General features: G+C 38.5%; 1 protein-coding gene across 2 annotated transcripts; it reads left to right on the top strand.

Annotated features, from left to right (window-relative positions):
* The first annotated feature begins 268 nt into the window (after positions 1-268).
* Positions 269-17,735, top strand: LOC145994801 (uncharacterized). Of its 2 annotated transcripts, none has more exons than XM_083131100.1 (3): positions 269-682; positions 14,383-14,630; positions 15,686-17,735. In XM_083131100.1, the coding sequence occupies exons 2-3, from the start codon at positions 14,431-14,433 to the stop codon at positions 16,026-16,028; spliced, it is 543 nt and encodes a 180-aa protein (XP_082987226.1). In that variant the 5' UTR covers positions 269-682; positions 14,383-14,430; the 3' UTR covers positions 16,029-17,735. The 2 variants fall into 2 exon arrangements, with proteins under 2 accessions (XP_082987226.1, XP_082987225.1); XM_083131099.1 differs by having other exon boundaries at positions 372-678.
* Positions 17,736-19,744: the final 2,009 nt, after the last annotated feature.

Below are 19,744 nucleotides of genomic sequence, written 5' to 3'. Positions count from 1 at the left end.
GACTATACGCTTTTTGGTCAACAAATATCTGGTCACCCTATATTTGAAATTGTTCTAATTAACCAAAACGAAAAATTAACCCATCGCTTGCCTATCACGAAAGGTCACGGCACGCCCCTGCTATTTCACTGTATTAATATATACTGTGTATGTATTATACAAGGAAATAGTTAAATATCGGACACCGCTAATTCTGTCTTTCCCTTCCGGTAGCAGTCAGTTTGACACCAGCGCAATAGAACCGTTAGCCGGTGGTGGCAAATGTCGGGAAGATCAAGACATCGACGCTGATGTTCCTTCTTCTGTGAAATTCTTCACCGGCTGGCTGGATGACGTCATAGTTCCATACAAGGACTGTATCACTCTGTTGCCCTCTAGCGAGAAAAATGCGAAACCAAGACCAAAACATGATCGGACATGCATCGCATCAGGGACAAGTTAAAGTCCATTGTGAGTGAAAACGGAAATTGCATCAGCAGTATAGTGAGGACTGCAACGGGGAAATAGAAGTCACAGGAAAGCTAGAAGATTACTGTTATCAACTGTGTCCTCCTAGAAGAACCCGTTATTAACGTGACAAAGTTTGTGTTGTTGATACATACTTAAAATCGTCTCCCTTCTGCTTCTCGAATACGTCGCTTGGTCTAGCAGCCAACAAACGTCAACATTGCTTCTATGGTACGTAAGTAACAATACATTTTCTTTGCTTAGTTTAGCTTAGTAGTTAGCATATCGAGCTGCGACACCAGGGGCCCCGGGTTCGAATTCCGGCGTAGGCATGGGTGTACTTTGTGAGCGTCCCTTCATCAATTCCATCATGTCATTACTCATCCCCATCTTCGTGATTATACTGTGCCTCAGTTTTCTCTGGAGCAAGCGAAAGAAAACAAGTCTCTGCGCAAGTAGTGACGCGAGACGGCTCCACTAATAAACACGTGAGAGGGAATGAGCTTGCGTGGGGAGACAGCGGCTGCAGTTACCAGCTTTCGCAGCAGCAGCATGTACTGCTTCGCTCTGCCCACTCGATTCCCCCTCCTTTCTTTTTCTCTTCCGTTATGCGCGGCCTTGCTCCATAGATAGATGGGACAAAGTATAGTCAAAAGTGGCTGAAATGTGAAGTAAAATAAACCTATTAAAAATCTTATTTTTACTTTTCGGGAAGTACCCGCACACTTTGTTTCACCTCACTTTACATTAAGTTAAGGCAAAACACACACACACATACGTTTTGCTTGCCCGCAAACGTATTGGTAACGTCGTCACTATGTAATCAAGTGGTCTCGGGTTCGGTTCGATATCCGGTTCATATGGAGGTTCATAGTGGGTCGGATCCCACTTTAAGCTGTATGTCCAGTCCCAATTAGCCTTACTGTGCATAAAGTGGACTTAAAACACCAACTCAAACCAAACCCACTTTAAGCTGTATGTCCAGTCCAAATTAGCCTTACTGTGCACAAAGTGGACTTCATAAAATAAAATAAAACGAACAAATAAGTCGGCTATGTTGCTTACGTCAAAAATAATCCTCAAAGTAGGAGAACAATGCGGGGATTCTAACCCTCAGTTAAGAAAACACTCACAAAGCATCCTCCCAGCTAGGTAATTTTCATAGCCATCCCCCGTCTACAGTATTGTCTCTCCACACAAGCATCCCCTTACCTATCTCCAAACTCGACAAAGCATCCCTCCAACAGTAATTTCCACTTCGAGCATTGATCACCAGGAAAAAAGTCGGAAAATATATGCCAAAAGTTAATAAGACGTTTGAAATAAACATGAATAAAATAAAATAATCACAATGACATAAACTCCAAGAACATCATTTTCTGTAATTCAAAGTTATTGATCACGTTACTGCCATTACTTATCAATGTTTTGTACAGTGGTAAGCACAAGTATTACCCAGCAAATTGTCCATGATTATTTTCATTAATTTTCTTATTGCATCCTACGTGTTCTTATGGACTGCATTTTTACAAATGCTGGTGCAGACGTTTGTTGTTTTGTTTCAATCCTTGACGCTTCCGTTGTGTAAAACTAAGAGAATCCACTCAATGCCGGATCTACAAACACATACATACAAACACATATATAATGTAAGTGTGTGTGTGTGTGTGTGTGGAATTTTTTATTTCATGTTGACGAAGTCACATATAAGGGCCTAGAGGGTGATTCAAAGGCCCCTTAACACCCCCTATCATAAGCGCCGACTCCATGGGGCTTGGGGGCGAGCCCCCCAATATTAACGATGTGAGGGCAGAGCCCTTCAAATTGTTTTGCTTAAGAGGATCTGATGTATTATTTTGCTTCTCTTGTAAAGTTTACTCTGAATTGTGCCACATGAACTTAACTCTAAATACACACTTGAAATGTTCTAAACCATCAACTTTGGGGGCTGAGACCGCTAAACCATCAACTTGGGGGGGGGGGCTATGACCAGAGACAGCAAAACACATAACTTATTACTATATACTAAGTATGTAATTATGAGTATTGTTAAAATTTTTACTAAAAAAAGTTACAAAAGACGATGTGCATGAACTAGGGTAGTGGATGGGACGTTCGGGCTACAAATGGCTCTCACATGACATTCAGAACGAGATCATTGATATATTAGGGAGATCTGTTTTGCGCTCTGAGGTAGCAGATATTAAAAGTCGGGAATATTTTGCTATTATGGTTAACGAAACTTGTGACATATCCATCCATGGACAATTAATATTCTGCATTCGAACTGTGAATGGAAATTTTCGTATTTTTGAGGAATGCATGGGCTTTTTGAGATTCCGAACACTGAGGCCAAAACTTAAAAATGGGAGAGAGTGAGTCATTCATTAATTTATTTCAGTGATCAGAGCCGCCCTCCCAATAATTTTGACAAGTCGTCGCCCCTGCCCCCTATAAAAAGTAAAGGAGTCAGGCTGGGTACAATTGGTTATGATAGAAACAATTAAGGCTTCGTGTGTTCCTAGCGGACGTCCGCCATACTGGTAGTCACGATATTGAATTCAAGCCAAAACTTTTAAATGGGAAGTGGGTGATCAGTGGCGTGCTCAGGATTTTTGAAAGGGAGGGGCTACGTATACTTTTTCTTGGTAGTTCGCCCTCATTTTGTCATATTTTCCTACCATTGACGTTCTTTTTTTTTAGGAATATTGGACCAAAGGAGGGGGGTTATGGTTATAACCCCCACGAACCCCCCCCTTTGGGCACGCCACTGGGGCTGATGTAATGACACTGTTTTCTCACACCTTGAAAATGATGCATTTGTTACAATCATGCAGTCGTAACTTTTTCCTGATTAAAGATTATGAAGAAACCTTCTCCACTGCATTTCTCGTGAAATTATAGCGATTTGATTGTAGTCTAACTGCCACGCGGGATACCCGGGGTGGGTGATCTAAAGTCGGAATTTTACCGGTTTTGTCGCCCGAATAAAGCGGCTCTAGAGCCCACGCAGCCTCAAAACAAATGGGAACTTTAACTTTACCTTAACTGTATATATTGTATTCGTTTCTGTACCCCTGGGTAACATTTATTTTTTTACATACGCATATATGAACCCTCTACTATGTCAATGGCTGAGGGCCCCCTAAATGCTCACTGGTCTCCTGCCCCCCCCCCCCCCCCCCGGCACTGCGGGGTTTTGCGGCTTGTAGATCCCACACTGATTCCACTCTACACAACTGAAAATGTCTATGTTTATTTTGGTAAATTCACGGCTAAACAAGACAACAATTAACTACAAAGCACCCGAACTACAAATGGAACTTCATTCCGGAAAGCTCTGAAACTGACATTGCTCACGGGAGAGTGAAAGAACTGGCCTAAAGAGATTTAAGATTTAACTATGGAATCATAGGGCATTAAAACTGGAAGCAAATGCACCTCTTTATTTTCTGTCCTTAGTGCACAACATCAACATAATACTATTCCATATTAATGAAAATAGTATGTGGAGTTCGATAACATTTAGGACTTTTGTGTTTAATTGATTGATTGAATTAAAATTGTTGGGTGCGATGACACATTAGCTCATTTTGCATCCTTCAATGTAGGCGTGAAAATAACCCTTTATCTGAAAATTTGAAACAATCGGTGTAAAAAGCCCCCCGGGAAAAATAATAAGTGTCAGGTTGTAAAAGGACTTGCACAAGACAAACGCTAATGGAAACTAAATAAGTAAAATTATATATTAAGTAGCTACATTAAACAAGATTTAATAGTGCAAGCAGTGTTTGCATTGCTTGATTATTCCCCGTTGCAAAGGAACACCCATGTCGAAAACCGAACTCGAACCCGGAACCTTGTTCGGTGAGATCGTGAAGCGACTGCACAACTCGCTCCTTGCTTTGTTTGTGATTGTTAGAATTTTCTAAACAAGTATCTTCGTTTACTGCTAGGCGGCCAGGAAGATGAATGCTCTTGCAGCGTAGCAGCTGCTCCATCCAATCATTGTAATATTCATGCCCTAGCGTCGGGTTATGAACCTGGAACAATATGGTGAGAGTTCAAGTCGAGCATTCAACATGCTTGGCCAATGGCAACCGAAGTGGCAACTTTGAGTTCAATATCTTTTCGTGTCTTTTTTAAATTGTAAGGTTGTCTTTCCCAGACAACCAAAGAACAAAACGAGATTTGGCACAAATAAGGTTATCGAAACTAGATTTGCTGGACACAGGAATGTACGCCACTGGATATCGATACTATACTCTGTCCCGGCTAATTCTGGAGCAAGGCCGCGCTTAGCGGCAGAGAAGGGAGGGGGGACGATTACATGCTGCTGCAAAGGTTGGTAACAGCAGTCGCTTCCCCCTCCACGCAACCCCATTCCCTATCAGTGGCGCAGGAACGGGGGAGGGTACAGGGGTATGATGCACCCCTATATTATTGAAGGGGGTACAGTATCCACCTAAATTCCTGATCCAAGCTGTAACCCTTGTACCCCCCTCCCTCACGTAATCTGACAGGACCAAGGTACTGCTGTTCAAAGAAACTTTTTTTTTTAGTAGTTACAAAAGATAATGTTTGTATTTTGTTTACAAGCATTATCTTCCTTTCCAAAAGAATTAAAAACCCCTGTAAACCTATTGATTGTACTCGTACCAGTTAATTCACTTGATCTGCACTCTGGGAAAACTTTTCTAAGGGCATGAAAATGAATGTAAAATGGTTAATTATGATAAAGTTTTGTTTTAGGAAATTAAAGAAAAGTTCAGCTTCTTTGTGTATGGGGGTACACAATTCTATAGAGATAATGGACTGGAAGATAAGATATAAATCTGCTTCAGAAGAGTACTGTTGAGGTTCACTTCAAAATTTTCCAAATGGAATTTTTAGAAAAATTATATATTTCCATTTCCACTATGAAATATTAGCTACATTTTATCGAAACTACACTGTAAGGTTTGAATATTACTTTTTTGTACAATAAGTTTCAGGAAATGAAATTCACATTGGAATAAGTAAATGAGAAAGCGTGTTCTGCGCTCATTTTTAACAGAAAAAGAGTAGAAAATCCGGGCAAAATTTTAACATACTGTAAAATATGTTATCAAGTCGTCCAAGTATTCAACGATCAAAAGTGAACAACTAAATATACCTCTGCCAAATTCTGACAATTTAAAGATATGGTCATTCGACGATATTCTACACAATTACGGTGAAATGTCGGAGAAATAAGTGACTGTTCTTGCATCTTAGTGCAATTCCCAACTAACTAACTAACTCTCTAGCCTTCTTGAACCCGAAGGTTCATGGCTGCATCAACACAGGCCTTCCATCTGTCCCTATCCTGAGCAATACTTTATACTCTTTTCCATCCCTACCAATTTCCTTTAGGTCTATCTCAACGTTATCCTTCCATCATCGCCCTAGCCTTCCTACAGGTCTCTTACCATCAGGTGTCCCAACAAGAATCCTGTAAAATCTTGTTTCCTCTCCCATTCGTGCCACATGGCCTGCCCACCTAAGTCTTCTTGATTTAATCATTCTAATAATATCTGGACATGAATACAAATTATGTAGTTCTAAATTATGTAACCTTCTCCACTCACCTGTCTCCTCATCCCTTTTAGGCCCAAATATTTTCTTAAGGATCTTATTTTCAAATACTCTTTACAAAAAGACATTAAGCTGCAACACTGATCAAGTGAGCTACAAATGTGGTGCTTGTACACTGGCGAATTTTAAAAAAAGGTAGTTGGAAACACTTCATTACTCCTGTATTGGATAAGAAAGTGGGGGAAGGCAGTTGCAGACAAGGCCATCACTACCCTATGCGCACGTAAACTTGTTTCCGGAAAGCTTTCTGTTGGAGTCTTGCCAGGCATGATCTGGTCAGTTTGTGGAAGAATTTTGTGTTCCTACCCCCCCCCCCCCATTTCTCTGTGTATGTGTACGCCGACACCAGTTTTTTTTTAAAATTTGGCGTATTTTTATTGCATCGACTAATTGCTGTTATGGCTGGGAATGAACCAGGTTAGCAATGGGCAAATAAAAAAGTATATAAAATACCAAAATTCCTGGCATGAGTAGTTAGTAGTAGTAAAGGTTAGGTAAAGTTCCTCGTGCGTATAGCAACGTGCCATGAAGGCACATTTAGGGGATGTGGTAGTAGGGCACCGCATATTCTCGAGCTCGGCCATTTTGGAGGTGATACGATCAGCACCACGCTCCAGCCGCCTTTTTTCGCCAGGGTTGTAGTAGAAATGAGAAAATAGAAATGTTTTGCATTCTGCGTATGTGACAGTATTCTTTGGATATTGTCCCTGAAATATCTGTTAACGTCCTAACCCGCAGTTTTTTCAGGATAAACTAGTTGAAGGCCACGAGTGACGAGTGGTTCCTGAGAAGTAATGAACATATCACAGAATGCGCACTAGTTTAGCTCACGTTTCTTGGGGGGAGGGGGAGAATGATATACAAATTTATTCTACGAATGCTTACGTCATTGTGACAATGGAGTATATTTGCAGACTAACGAGGATCTGGCGTCTAGACACAAGGCCAGTGTAATGGTCTGTGAAATTTGGGCTGTGTCCTACGTTTATGATTGCCTTTCACAAATTTCTTCTTAACACACCTTTCATCCTTATCTACGTATGTGATTACTCAAAAGTGGAAGAAAAGCGAAGTAAAATAAATAAATAAATCAATTGGTCATTGTGTCCCTGCGTTTTTCAATATTTCTTCCTGAACGAAAATTAATGTTTCACCGATGTAATGCATGAATATAGTCATGTGAATTATTATTTTCCGTCTTCATAGTGTGCTTAATCATTCCTTAAAGAGTTTTTAACGCTGTTGTCCTTAGTGTAAACGATCTTAACTGTGTGGAAGTTTTTATATAGGCAACAAAATGGTTAAGACTAAATCCCAATTGATTGTTAGAAATTTAAAATATTATAACTCTGACGTGACGCATATTAACTGTTCTTAGTTCGCTGTCAAGGAACGATTTCTCCTAACTAAAAAGGATTCCGGCCTCCGTGGTAGAGTGGTTAACCCAGCTTGCTTAAACACCGCCTTGGCATTGTGTTCGTTCGGTGTTCATTGTGACTGTTCCTTCATCAATTTCATCATTTCATCGCTCATCCTCATCGTCGCGTTTAGCCAAAAGTGGCAGAAATGCGAAGTAAAATAAACCAAACAAACATAAATAAGAATCTGAAGGGAAAAATATTCCATTATCAAAAATAAAATATATAAATATACAGTAATTACTTTGTTGGCACTGCAGTTTTTTAGCAGTGTGTAGCTGTCTTAGGATCGTATGTTCGAATTAGCTGATCTCAAAATATACGAAGAGTGAACGATTAATGGAAATGGGGGTGCACATTTCTATTACTTTAGTAAGCGTTCAGTCGTAAATCATGTGGACACAGTGTGATTTTCGTGCAAGGAAGGGTTCCTGGGACATCAACTAGGTCGACGTTTACTTATAACATTACGAGGGTATGGATTTCTCTCAACAAGTGCAGTTTGCCCCATCACATCCATGTTATCAATTGGTCAATCATTCTCATCGCCACGGATTAACCAAGAGGCAAAAAGGCAACGTAATATATCCTAAATAGAAAAAAATACAGAAAAGGGGCAAGGAAATGCACATATCGTGCCTAGTCGAGGTTGTGTGTTGCAAGACGGAAATGTGTAACTATTATCGCAAGAGCACGTTCAATTATATTAGGGCAGAACCATATATCACACAATACAGGTGAAATTGTTGTAAGTTGACGTGAACTGTTAATCTGCCTAAACTCTTAAAATACTCTAATATCAGTTTGGTTTTTTGTTCCACTTATTATTTCAATTTTGAGGGTCTTCATGACCGAGTGCTTTGCATACTGCTCTATGAAACCGGAGACCCTATGTTCGATTGATTGATTTGCTTTATTTTACTTCGCTTCTTGTGCCACTTTTGGCTAAGTTGCAAATATGGGGGACGCCTCCCCGATGGCGCAGTGGTAGCATCGTCGCCTTGTGAACAAGGGTTCCCGGGTTCGATACCCGGTGGAGGCACATAGTGGTTCGGATCCCACTTTAAACTGTAGGTCCAGTCCCGATTAGCCTTACTGTGCATAAAGTGGACTTAAAAAAAATCACTCAAATATGAGGATTAGTGACGATATGATGAAATTGATGAATGGATACTCACAAATCCAAGCCCAGGCCAGGATTCGAATGCGGGACGCCTGGCGTCGTAGCGTGATGTGGTAACTACTCTGCCACTGGGGCCGGAATCTATTTTCGAAGCGTGGGTAATATTTAAGAGCTTATTGTCTTCGTTCATTTTTTCTAGTCACTCCAACATTCGTCCTTATCGTTGAAAATAAACAAGAGGGATATAATATGGTCGTAAAAGTAGCAAAGTTACCACATATGCCTGTCACGTGCCGATAGAAACGACCTTTTTGCTCATTTTCTTTTTATATTTGTTTTAGAGCTAATGACAAAAGAGAGAAAAGAAACGAAAAAATGAACAACCTATTTTCATTCATGAAGTAAATAAATCGCCAGCTCAGAACCTGATATCTTGAAAGCTCAAAATGGACAACAAATATTTCTTCCGAGGCCGAATGACCACAGAAAGAAACGCTCTGCTAATTCCTTGATGACTCATGGTTAACATTGCTCTTCTGTGTGGTGTTCACGACTGACAACTGTGCAGCTCTTCCTTATCTTGCATAGATTTTCGGCATTGACGCTCGAGTGTTTCCAATTCCATATCGGTTTTTGTTTGTTGCTTCCAATCTAACTGAGAGGAGGGAGACCTTTTTTTAAAGTTCGCCAGTGTACCAATAAAGAGAAGTGGTGTCTTGTCTCATGGAAGACTAAATCTAATAGAAATTCTCTGGCAAATGAAAATTCAATATTTGTATGCATGCAATTTATGTTCCTCTTTCAATGTAAGGGACCAAGTTTCGCATTCATTTAATGTTACAGGCAAAATTACTGTTTTGTATATTTTAACTTTTAGTTTCTTAGATGTTAAACGAGAAGACAAAAAAAGTTCATGAAGAGAAAAGTAACATGTATTTCCTGAATTAAGCCTGCTTTTTATTTCCTCTTTAATATCATTTTCATTTATTAATATTACTCCTAAGTACTTGAATTTGGAAACTGGTTCAAACGAGTTGTTATCAATAATTAGATTTTGATTATTTCCTAACACTTGATTTCGGCCTGTAAGCATATATTTAGTTTTCTCTTTGCTAACTTCCAAACGTATCTCTTTAGCTGCTTTGAAAAATATTTTAGCATTATTCTTAATTGTATTTACATGTAAGTCTACTTCATCTGCATATGCTAACAGCTGAGTCACACCATTTAATTTTAGTCTTTCGTTGGTTTCTTTTACCTTCCTAACAGCATATTCTAAGGCAAGATTAAAGAGCAATGGAGATAATGCATCTCCTTGTTTTAACCCATCATGAATTGTAAATTTGTCAGACATATTAATATCCACACGAATTTTACTTTGTTTCACTGGTGCATACTTTTAACATATTAACAAGCTTCTTAGGTATTCCAAACTCGACTAATATATTATATAATTTTTGACTGAATCATATGCTTTTTTTTTTAAAATCAATGAATAGCTGATGGACATTTTGATTATATTCCCACTTGCAATTCCCTGATGCCAGAAAATAGTTAAGCTTTGACGATTTTCTCCACCTACCAATAATGGACCAAATGAAATGAGACTGGCGCATCACAGACACCAAGAACGGTAGAGAAACCATGACATTTTGTTTTCTAACTTCTATAAAACCACAAGAAATAACTAACTATTTAACAACAAAGTTCAATTTTCAAGTCACCCTTGGTCAAAATTTTCTTCCTTTTTTATCTCTTTGATGCGATTGTGACAAAAGATGTAATTGTGGATTTTTACTACTTCCAACACAAATAAAAGCTTTTCATATTCCGTCATGGTAAGCTCAATTCATAACTTCCTCATTTTGTGCATAAATAAGGCACTGAATTTGGAATAATGAAAGGAAAATAGAATGAAACGACAGACTGAAATTCTCCCATCGAAGTATGTCATATTTAGTATTCACCAGCTAATGTCGTCAGTTTTTATGAGAGAGCTCACCGATATCTTTTTTTTTAATCTTTGACAGGGGATGTTCGGTAAAGAATAGTTAAATCTATCTACAGAAATTATGTTGAAAATAAACATGGTACCAATACAAGTTTCGGATTCATGGTTTCGCCTCGAATTCACATATAACTTACATATGGACGGCTTGAAGTTACAGTGGTGTAAGTCTCTTAGAAAACAAAATAAGTATGATTCATAGCACTTTTCTGATCAACACAACAGCTGTTTCCTTTATCACTAGACCTTAAACTGTCATGTGTTGACAGTTGAATGAAGCTCTGATTGACTTCACGTTTTCTGTTAACAGATTGACTTATATAGATGAGGTTTCTGTGTCTAAGTAATTTTTTTTTTCAAAGTGACTTACACCACTGTAACTTTAACCCGTCCATATATAATTTATGTATGTCTGAGTTATTCAGATAGACATAAAGCGGATATCTACCTAATTATTGATAGATAAATCATATGTTTTGTTTATCGTAATTGCAAAGTCAATCAGTCAATTTCAATTGTAAGCCATGGCTGCCTGCTTTCATATATCCGAGATAAAATTCCTCATGTCAAGGGTTCACAGCATGGAAATGAAACATCAATCAGTAAAACGTTTTAGCAAAAATGGTTTGCTTTAACGTTGCGAGACTTTGTTCGGTGACATAATGTATACATTGCTTATACCATACATTTCATTAATTGAGAGGAGATAAAGAGCCTCCACGCTTCTCAAGCAGTCTTTAGATCGATCCAGCAAAAGACACATGCACAGTGGTTCGTATTCCAGTTTAAACTTAAATCTTGTCCTGATTAGCCTATCTGAATATAAACTGAACCTAAAATAAACTTTGACAAACTTTTGAGTTGAGACAGAGGCGAGAATGAGAACATTTAACAAGAAGTTTTAAAAACATATCTCTAAAATAACCATAAAATTCTAAATAAATATGTAGCCTAAATAAAAATTATTTATACAAATTTTTCATTTTAAAACAGGAAACCCGTGTCTGCTGTTCTAAAATGGTATTTCCGATGCTCCCCTAAACGTACATACCTCACCCCACACACATACATACAAATATAAAATATACAGGGTGTCCGGCTTAGACCTTTAACATTACAAAACAGTATAACTTTAGTTACAATCAATTTCAAATGAAACTTATTGTTTGTTTGGGACTGGCAACTGTGGCCATTTACGAGAATCGCCAGTACGTCGAGTTGACGTGACGCGCATGCGCGTGTAACGCATAAATTCCAAGATGGTGGAGTGGACGGTTCAGCAGAAAGTGTTCTGCGTTATTTCACTGGCAGAAAACAAATATGTGAAGCTTGTTCAACGTGCTTTTCGGCGTGAATTCAATCTTCAACGTCACGACAATGTTCCTTCCTATTTGAGTATTGCTAAGTGGGATAAACAACTAAGAGAAACTGGAAGTGTTGTGTCGGTGCTCGGGAAGTACGCGAAGCGGAAGGTATCAGAGGAAAACATTGAAGTGACTTGCACTGTATTCACAAGAAGTCCAAGAAAATCAATAAGACGTGCAAGTTTAGAGCTCAACAATCCTCGGTTTACTATCCATGACGTTGTGCACAAAATGTTTCGTCTACGGGCGTACAAGATCCAGTTAGATCAACGAAATTATCCTGATGATAAACCTAAAAGACAGACGTCTTCGGGCAAAATGTTAACCGAAATTGACAACAACAATGCTTTTTTGTGACAAGGTGTGCTTTTCTGATCAAGCTGCATTCCACACGTGTGGCAAAGTTAACAAGCAAAATTGTCATATTTGGAGAAGTGACAATCCTCATGAGTTTCGTGAAATTATGAGAGACTCGCCAAAAGTTAATGTGTGGTGTGGGTTAATGAAAGAGAAGATAATAGACCCGTTCTTATTTGCTGAAGAAACAGTGAGAGGAACGAATTATTTAGACATGCTTGAGCATTACGCTGTGCCTCAAATGCCTCCAGAAACCATTTTCCAACAAGACGGAGCCCCGGCACAATTTGCTATCATTGTACGAGAATTTCTCGATGAGCATTTTCCTAGAAGATGGATAGGAAGAAGATCTAAACCACTTGCTTGGCCTCGGCGCTCGCCGGATCTTTCCTCCCTAGACTCTTTGTTTTGGGGGTTCATCAAGGACCAAGTCTACAGTATGCCCGTCGAGAACTTGGAATATCTGCGTAACAGAATTCGTCAGGCGATTAACAATGTGACCCCTCAAATGCTGGTGTATATCTGGACGGAATTGGAATATAGGTTCGACATCTGCCGTGCCACAGGGGGGGCTCATATCGAAGTTGTGTGAAGTGCTGGTGCTGGGACAAAAAAATGCATGAGTTTTTCTACCAAAATGTAAATTTTGGTAATAAAATTGGGTTTCTCTGCAAAATTATGCTCTTTTGTAATGTTAAAGGTCTAAGCCGGACACCCTGTACATGCGCGCATGTTTATGTCGAGCTCGAATTTTGTACCCCCCAAATGGAAAACGTTCCTGCGCCACTGTTCCCTCTCACGAGTTCATTGGTGGAACCGTCTCGCGTCACTACTTACGCAGAGACTTGTTTTCGTTCGCTTTCTCCAGAGATAGCCTGGACAGAGTATAGGATGTATTGATTGCATTACTTAAAGATCACGTGAATGCTGCACCCCCTTAAAGGCCCTCAAAGCATAAAGTATGGATAGAGGTTATACATAAATGACACCCATGCCAATAAAGTTGAAGTATCTAGAAACCTTTTCCCCCTTTCTCTCCCTTTCACACACACACACACATACACACGTCTTCCCGAAGTTTGTGATACTTTTACCTTAGTAAGCAAATTCTCACCCTCCATTTTTCGTTTTAAAATATAGTTTTAAAACGAGCAATGTAGAACTACTTCTCACAAACTGTTGGCGCTGTCGCCTTATCAAGAGGTCCCAGATTGGATTTCCAGTGACATGGCACAGTGGATTGGATCCCACTCTAAACTGTTAGGCCCAGTCTCGATTAGTTTACCTGGATGCAAAGTGGATTCCTTTATTTTTATTTTGAATTTTTGTTTTGAGTTCACTTTATGTGTACAGATAGACTAATCGGGTCTGGAAGCGCAATGCAATGTATCTCCACCAGATATCGAACCCGGGATCCCTTGATTGATTTCAAGGCGGGGATGTTACCACTACGCCATCGGCCCTGTAAAGTGGGCCTAAAACAAACTTTGCGATTTTTTTTTAATAATTATTATAATAACAAACTCGCGATGTAGCAAAGTATGGTTGTGTTTAGTATGTGTAACATGCTACACATTATATTCCCAAAGTTCCATCCTACGATATGCTTATTCTCGACTTATGCGTATTTTGTGCCACTATCAAAAAATAATTCTTGATCCGCCCATGTACAGGTATGACACTATCTGAATTCCGGGAATCTCTGGGGCAGACCAACAAAACAAGTCTCTGCGCAAGTAGTGACTCGAGAAGGCTCGACCAATTAACGCGTGACAGAGGAAGCGAGTGGATGAAGAGGAATATGCGGCTGAAACTACCAGCTGCTAGAAGCAAAGCGTACTGTTTCGCTCCGTCCACTCGCTTTCTCCCCCTCTCTAACGTTATGCACGGCCTTTCTACAGATTTCCGATACACAGTATAATCTTAATATATTGTGCAATGTAGTAAGCCCCTTCTACGTGGTGACATTTTTGTTTCTAGCATACAACTCCCCCTCCTTCCTTGTATTATAATTCTTGTTTGAGACTGAAGTCTGACAATGTTTTGCAGGCTTATTGGGAAACATGCGAGGACAATCAGAGACTTCAAGACTTCAGGATGAAAGACTACAGGGTGTTCCTTGAGAATTGCAGACCATATCCTAACACCACCACCTTACTGCTGTGCAAAGTTGTAATCAACGAGGAGGTCCTGTGGTTCCTCGTTCGGAACGTCAAATACACGCATTCTGAAATTCAAGCGATTGCTCAGATCGGAATATTGGAGAACATGATATGTGGAGGCGCACTAGGACTCAGGTACGTTGCAAATTTATATATATATGTAATTTAATCGTACCTTATGTACATACATGTATTTGTTTATCGTCTCTTCTCTGTAACTTTTGGCTACTAACGACGATCAAAATAAGTGATGATATGATGAAATTGACAAAGGAGCACTCACAAACAACACCCATGCCTACGCCGAGATTGGAACCTAGAAATTTTGGTGGTGAAATCGAACGTCAACCACTAATCGCGCTAGGCCACCTAATTTGTTCTAACCATAATATCCTAAATTGTACAGTCTGTTCTTTCCCCCATCGATTACGTATCCCTGTAAGTTTTTATGTTTCCTCTTTTAAAATTTAAATGCACCAAAATGCAGAAAATATACACAAATTACCACCTTACCATAGCTTAGTCCATTCCATCGTGGAAATCACTCTTATAATATTTACCTTGGAGCTGTGCAACAGTGAACCATCCTTTATACCACCACAATCCGTGTAATTAATTAATCCATAGCCTCTTCTGGTAGCGACAGTAATGTACTAGTAAAACAAAAATAAATCTTGAAATGTATATTTCGGGGGTTACCCCCTTTTCAATGCCCAAAATCCACCCGCATACATTCAGAGGTATGTGGAGATGTACATTACACAGTGTTTCGGATCCCACTGTATGTCCAGACCCGGTTAGCCTATCTGTACACATAAGTGAATTTGAAACAAAAATTCAAAATCCAAAAAATCCAATTTGCATCCAAGTAAACTAATCGAGACCGGGCCAATCCACTGTGCCATGTACGGTCACTGGAAATCGAATCGGGGACCTCTTGATAAGGCGACAGTGCCAACAGTTTGTGTAAAATAGTTCTACATTGCTTGTTTTAAAAATATATATTAAAAAAGATAAATGGAAGGCAATTATTACATGATAATAGTATGATCATATAGTATGTAATATTTCTTTTAAAATATTATTAGAAATACCTTAGTAAGCACATTTATAAAACTGTACAATGCAGGTTACGTGATTTTTTATTTATTTTCTTCAAATTAATCTTGATATATGTTGTTCTTTTTCAGTGAAGTGGAATTTTACCTCAGCTATTCTCCTTGTCTGAACTGCGCGAACATTTTAGCGCAATATATCAGTGACAGGAACAAGTACTTCACCTACGTAAGGATGACGCTCAGATTCAGCTCCTTGTACAAGCCCTGGGGACAAGACCAAAATTCGAATCCCGCTCTGGAGGTGTTGAAAGAATGTATGGACATTGACGTGTCAACGTTCTCAGAACCTGACTGGGATATTTTGGAGAGCAAAGTGTCATATTTCAATCCAGACGAAGTTGATTTCAATTCGCGTGACTGGTGGGATTCGGAAAAGTACAGAGATTTTCAGACTTCGTCACAAACAAATGGGTAATTAATATCATTACTTATGCAGGTTGTATTGGATTAAATTGTCGATGATGCGCCATGTTTTGCTTCCCAGGATTATCCATCCTGATCTAAACATTATACTTATAGCATTTTTTACGTGAGCAAGATTAGTTGACTTTAATTGTGTGCAGTATCTTGCGCATATACAGTTTGGTCCAAAAAAATATCCCCACTTGCAATATTTGTTTATTTCTTTAGATATTTCAACATAAATCTGTTTCAATGTCATAGGAACGCCAATATTATTTATTTTAGAAACAAGTATCAATTAACTGGTGACTGTAGATAAGAATGCCTATAATTGACATCCTTTCACACAGATAATCGACGTGAATTACATCATACATACACAAGAATTTAATTGTATTTTATTACGTATATGTTTGATGGCAATGTTGTAGATGGTTGTGCTTCTTTCTATTTCTGCTAAACAATTTTATTTCAACACCCCGGAGTAATTTTCTTGCATGTGTACATGCATCTGGACAATTACTGACTCGACTAATTAACGCATGAGAGTGGAAGCGAGGACATGGAGGGGAAAACGTGGCTGCAGCTACCATCCGGTTGCATCAGCACGCACTGCTTTGCTCTGCCCATTCGCTTTCTCCCCTTCACTAACGCATGGTCTTGCTCCACGGATTCCCAAGACACAGTATAGTTAGTTCTCTGTTAGTAAACTTCAAAATTATTGGTTAAATTAGGTTATTTTTCATTCTCATGTGCTTTAAATAAAATCTTTGGGTGGGGATAATTTTTTGGACCAAACTGTAAATTAAATTTTTTGACATCTCTGAAAAAAAATTCTTTGACGTGAATACAAGTTGTTGAAGTCTTAACTGCTTGTTATTCGAGATACACCATTTTGCCTTTGTCACTTGATGACGAGGATAATATTAACACATTAGAAAAACAATATAAGAAGTATAAGTAAGTGCCATAAACAGTTACTTTCCTCTTCTTCCTGAGAAATTTGTCGTGCTATATTGTACGTACCTACGATAAGGAAACAGAAGATACATGAGTTATTTTTAAAAGACATCGAGTATAGTTTAAAGGATAGTAGAAAGATATTTCTGCATGTATGAACCCAAAAGTGACTTTCATATCTCCGTTATATGATTATTAACACTTAAAATTTTTACACAGGTTCAATAATTTCATACATTACTCCCTGTCCTTATGTAACCAAATAACTATATTTCCCAATGAATGTTGAGCTTTTTGTGCATATTTTTACTCTATTGTGCACTTGCGAAAATTTATAGGCTATATTATTTATTTCAAGTAAAGATATTGTTAAATGCGTTGTTCATGTACGCATTTTTAGATGTTTTATATGATTCAACTTTTTAAAAAAAACTTTTAAATATTTTTTAGAAACATAATGTTATGTAATGTTGGACAACCGTACTAGAGGACGTTAGGATTGACATTTTTCATGCCTAAAATGTATAAGTAATAATAATGATGTTGAGATATTTGTCTAATTAATATATATTATTTTGTCTTGTTGGTAAAATTCTTTTATATTATTTAATGTACTTTGTTTCATATTAGTGCGTTCATTTGCTAGTGGGTATGCTCTTACAGCAAATCGATTTTCATTTTACATTTCATATTGCTGGATCTGATTATTAATAAAAATGAAATGTAAAAAAAAAAAAATATGTGTAATACAATTGACTGCAACACAATCTAAGACTTGCCTATTATTTTTAAATATGCCAACCCTTTACCCAAAATAAGAGCCAGAATTTATATTGTCTCAACCACAGGTTGTAAGTGGAGAAGGCTGTACTTCATACGACGAACTGTTTACCATTTATTATCAACATGACTCTTTGTTCACGAAGTGAGCAAATTTTCGAGCTTTCAACAATCTGAAATGCAGTCACATCGAGTTATTGTACAATGAGCAGAAAATATTTAACAGTAGGCAAATTTCCTGTCGCTATTTTCTTTCTTCATTCTACACATTTTCAGAAAATGGAATTGTACTTGTGCTGAAGTAGACGTTGTTTTCGGCTTATTCCTGTGTTTCGTTTTAATTCTTGAACTCCAGGTTGTGGAAAACGCAATTAATGCACATGCAGATGGACAATTTACTTACTAGTATATTTTCTGTTGGCTCTACAAGGTAAGCCAGTGGCCTTTTCTTCCACTCTTGCAAATAATAAACTGTATAAAATATAAAAATGTGGGTGTCCGCCAAGGATGTTTGTACATGTAACATTGTAGTGACACAAACACACACATTTACATACCATACTTTAAACATAATATATTTTTTAAAAAAAGTGGTGTGTTCTCCCATCTTATCTGGTTTAACGCCTGTAAACCAACTTTTTTTAAAATATATATGTATAAATTGCCGCAAAACTTGAAGTTGTCTTGACTTCTGTTTCTGTTTTACCTGTTGTTGCAGTAGGTCAATACGCCACTGAAAAAAATATTTCATACACAAGAGAACAAAGATAAATAATGTTATAAGCACCCACATCCACCTGCACCATATAAAATTTAAAGATGGTATACAAATAGAAAAATATTAGGGCTGAGCCGATACCACTTTGGACCGATACCGATACCCTTACCGATTCCCACCGATACCGATACCGATATTTGAAAATTGCAATAAATAAAATTTGCTCAATATATTGATCAATATTGGTGTGTAAATATTCTTCTTCAATTATGTGCATCAATTTACCAAGAAATTTGCTTTAGAATATTCCAGAATTACGTCAGAATATTAAAATAGACATCATACGTATCATAGCAAAATATAGTTTTTCGTGCAAAATTGGTGCGAAATAAAAATAAATTCTAAATTTGGCATACTTTCCAGGATAATTATTTCTCTCCTTCTTCCTTTCTCTTTCTCTCTCTCTCACCCTTTCTTCCTTTCTCTCTCTTTCTAGACTCCGTGAAAGTGTTGCTGGCATTTTTACGGGCCGTGTGAAAGACCAAAATGCCGGAAAAGTATCGGTTAGTACCGATCCATCGGCATCGGTATCGGCTCAGCCCTAAAAAATATACATTAAAACAATAATATATGTACACACAGACTCGCATATAATATACATATGCACATTCAGACAACATACAGAGCTTCGATGTTCACATAGTAACCTGGGATGAAAAGCATTAGGTACATTTTTATTTTTCAGTACTAAAGGTCTTTTCAGTTATTACGGCGGGCGCTCTAGAAGCTGGCAAGGGAAATGGGGAAGTAACTATAGCTCTTTTCAGTTCTTAAGGCGGGCGCTCTAGAAGCTAGCAGGGGAAGTGGGGAGCGGGGATTACGCAACAGACCAACCAGTGGCGCCGAGAGACACGACGCGGCCGGAAAAAGTACTACGTGAAACTCGTTCTACTGGCCGCTACGTTTCTTATCGTGCTGGATTGGTCGCTTCCCCGCTCCACACTTTCCCTGCCAGCTTCTAGAGCGCCCGCCGTAAGAACTGAAAAGAGCTATAATCCAGCGCGATAAGAAACGCAACAGGCAGTAGAACGAGGTACACGTAGTACTTCATACCGCCGCTTCGTAACTATCGGCGGCGCCACTGCTGTTGTCTGGTTGGGCTGCGGTGTAATTGTCGCTCCCCACTTCCCTTGTGAGAACGATGACCGGCCGCCGTAAGAGTGGAAAACATCTATAGTAAGTTATTTCCAAAAAGTATTTTTTATAAACTT

Source organism: Lepisma saccharinum, chromosome 11 (genome assembly GCF_977018435.1).
Source record: "Lepisma saccharinum chromosome 11, izLepSacc3.1, whole genome shotgun sequence".
Classification (NCBI taxonomy): domain Eukaryota; kingdom Metazoa; phylum Arthropoda; class Insecta; order Zygentoma; family Lepismatidae; genus Lepisma; species Lepisma saccharinum.
The sequence above is the reverse complement of the archived record's forward strand: the minus strand, read 5'-3'. Positions and strand labels throughout refer to the sequence as shown.

Bases quoted from the DNA above. Each gene is read 5' to 3' on its own strand.
- LOC145994801 (XM_083131099.1), top strand. The intron at 14,631-15,685 runs GTACGTTGCAAA...GTTCTTTTTCAG, and splicing joins GGAGGCGCACTAGGACTCAG to TGAAGTGGAATTTTACCTCA.